The sequence below is a fragment of the Bison bison genome, unplaced genomic scaffold (assembly GCF_000754665.1).
Source record: "Bison bison bison isolate TAMUID 2011002044 unplaced genomic scaffold, Bison_UMD1.0 scf7180017862383, whole genome shotgun sequence".
Taxonomy (NCBI): Eukaryota; Metazoa; Chordata; class Mammalia; order Artiodactyla; family Bovidae; genus Bison; species Bison bison.
In genome coordinates, this window is record NW_011492955.1 from 25,246 (window position 1) to 26,001 (window position 756).

General features: G+C 66.5%; 1 protein-coding gene across 1 annotated transcript in view; it reads left to right on the plus strand.

Moving 5' to 3' along the window:
- The window catches only part of LOC104983394 (U3 small nucleolar RNA-associated protein 14 homolog A-like), a gene marked incomplete at both ends in the record, with an annotated part of 17,263 nt that extends 16,632 nt beyond the window's left edge, over positions 1-631 (plus strand). The window contains 2 exons of the mRNA XM_010832849.1: positions 230-398; positions 482-631. Coding sequence (XP_010831151.1) covers positions 230-398; positions 482-631 — 319 coding nt within the window. The remainder of the gene's footprint in view (positions 1-229; positions 399-481) is intronic.
- Positions 632-756: the final 125 nt, after the last annotated feature.

The following is a 756-nucleotide window of genomic DNA, read 5'->3' on the forward strand; positions in this document are numbered from 1 at the left end:
TTCCATTTTCTGTTCAATACTGTTGTTCCTTGGGGCTTTTTTTTTTCTTTTCTTCCTCCGAACCTCCGAAGTGTTCTCCCTTCCCATTGGCCAGAGCTGCCCCTTGACGCCACCCTGGCCTTGCTCGCTGATTGGTCCATTCTGGATGTGCCCAAGCCTTTTTCCCAGGGTGTGGCCCCCCCCGCCCCCAACAGGGTTCTGACCCCCTGGCTCCTCCCTTCCCTCCCAGCCCCCCTCTCTGTTCCGAATGGTACCGCCCTGGCTCGGCTCCCCCACGGCCCAGGCCCCTGCCCTTAGGGCCCCCGGACGGGGCGGGGCACGCTGGGGACGGGCAGAGGGCGGTGGTGGCGCCTTCCTGCCGAGCCCGAGACCGCCCCCGCCACCCGTCTGCAGCCCTCGTAGGTCCCACTTTCCCCTGGGCAGTTTTCGTCCAGCCTCAGTAGTCCCGTCCCGTCTGTGCGGCCCCCACCGTGGTCTTTAGGTCATCCCGATCGGCAGCGTTAAATCGCTGCCCTCAGCGCTCCACACACGCCCATCCGCCTCCACCCTCGGGTTCTTGCAGCACTCTCTCCCCGCGTCTGCTCACCCTTCCCCTCCCAAGCCCGCCGAAGCCCCGGCCCGCCTTCCTCGCGTACTGTCCTTCCCCAGGATCCCCCTCCCTGTGTGTGGCCCTTCCTCCCAGCGGCCTCCCCTTCGCGGCTTCCCCTCCCCTTCGTGGCCAGCGTGGTGGAGCACTCCAGGCCCACCCCGCCTTTC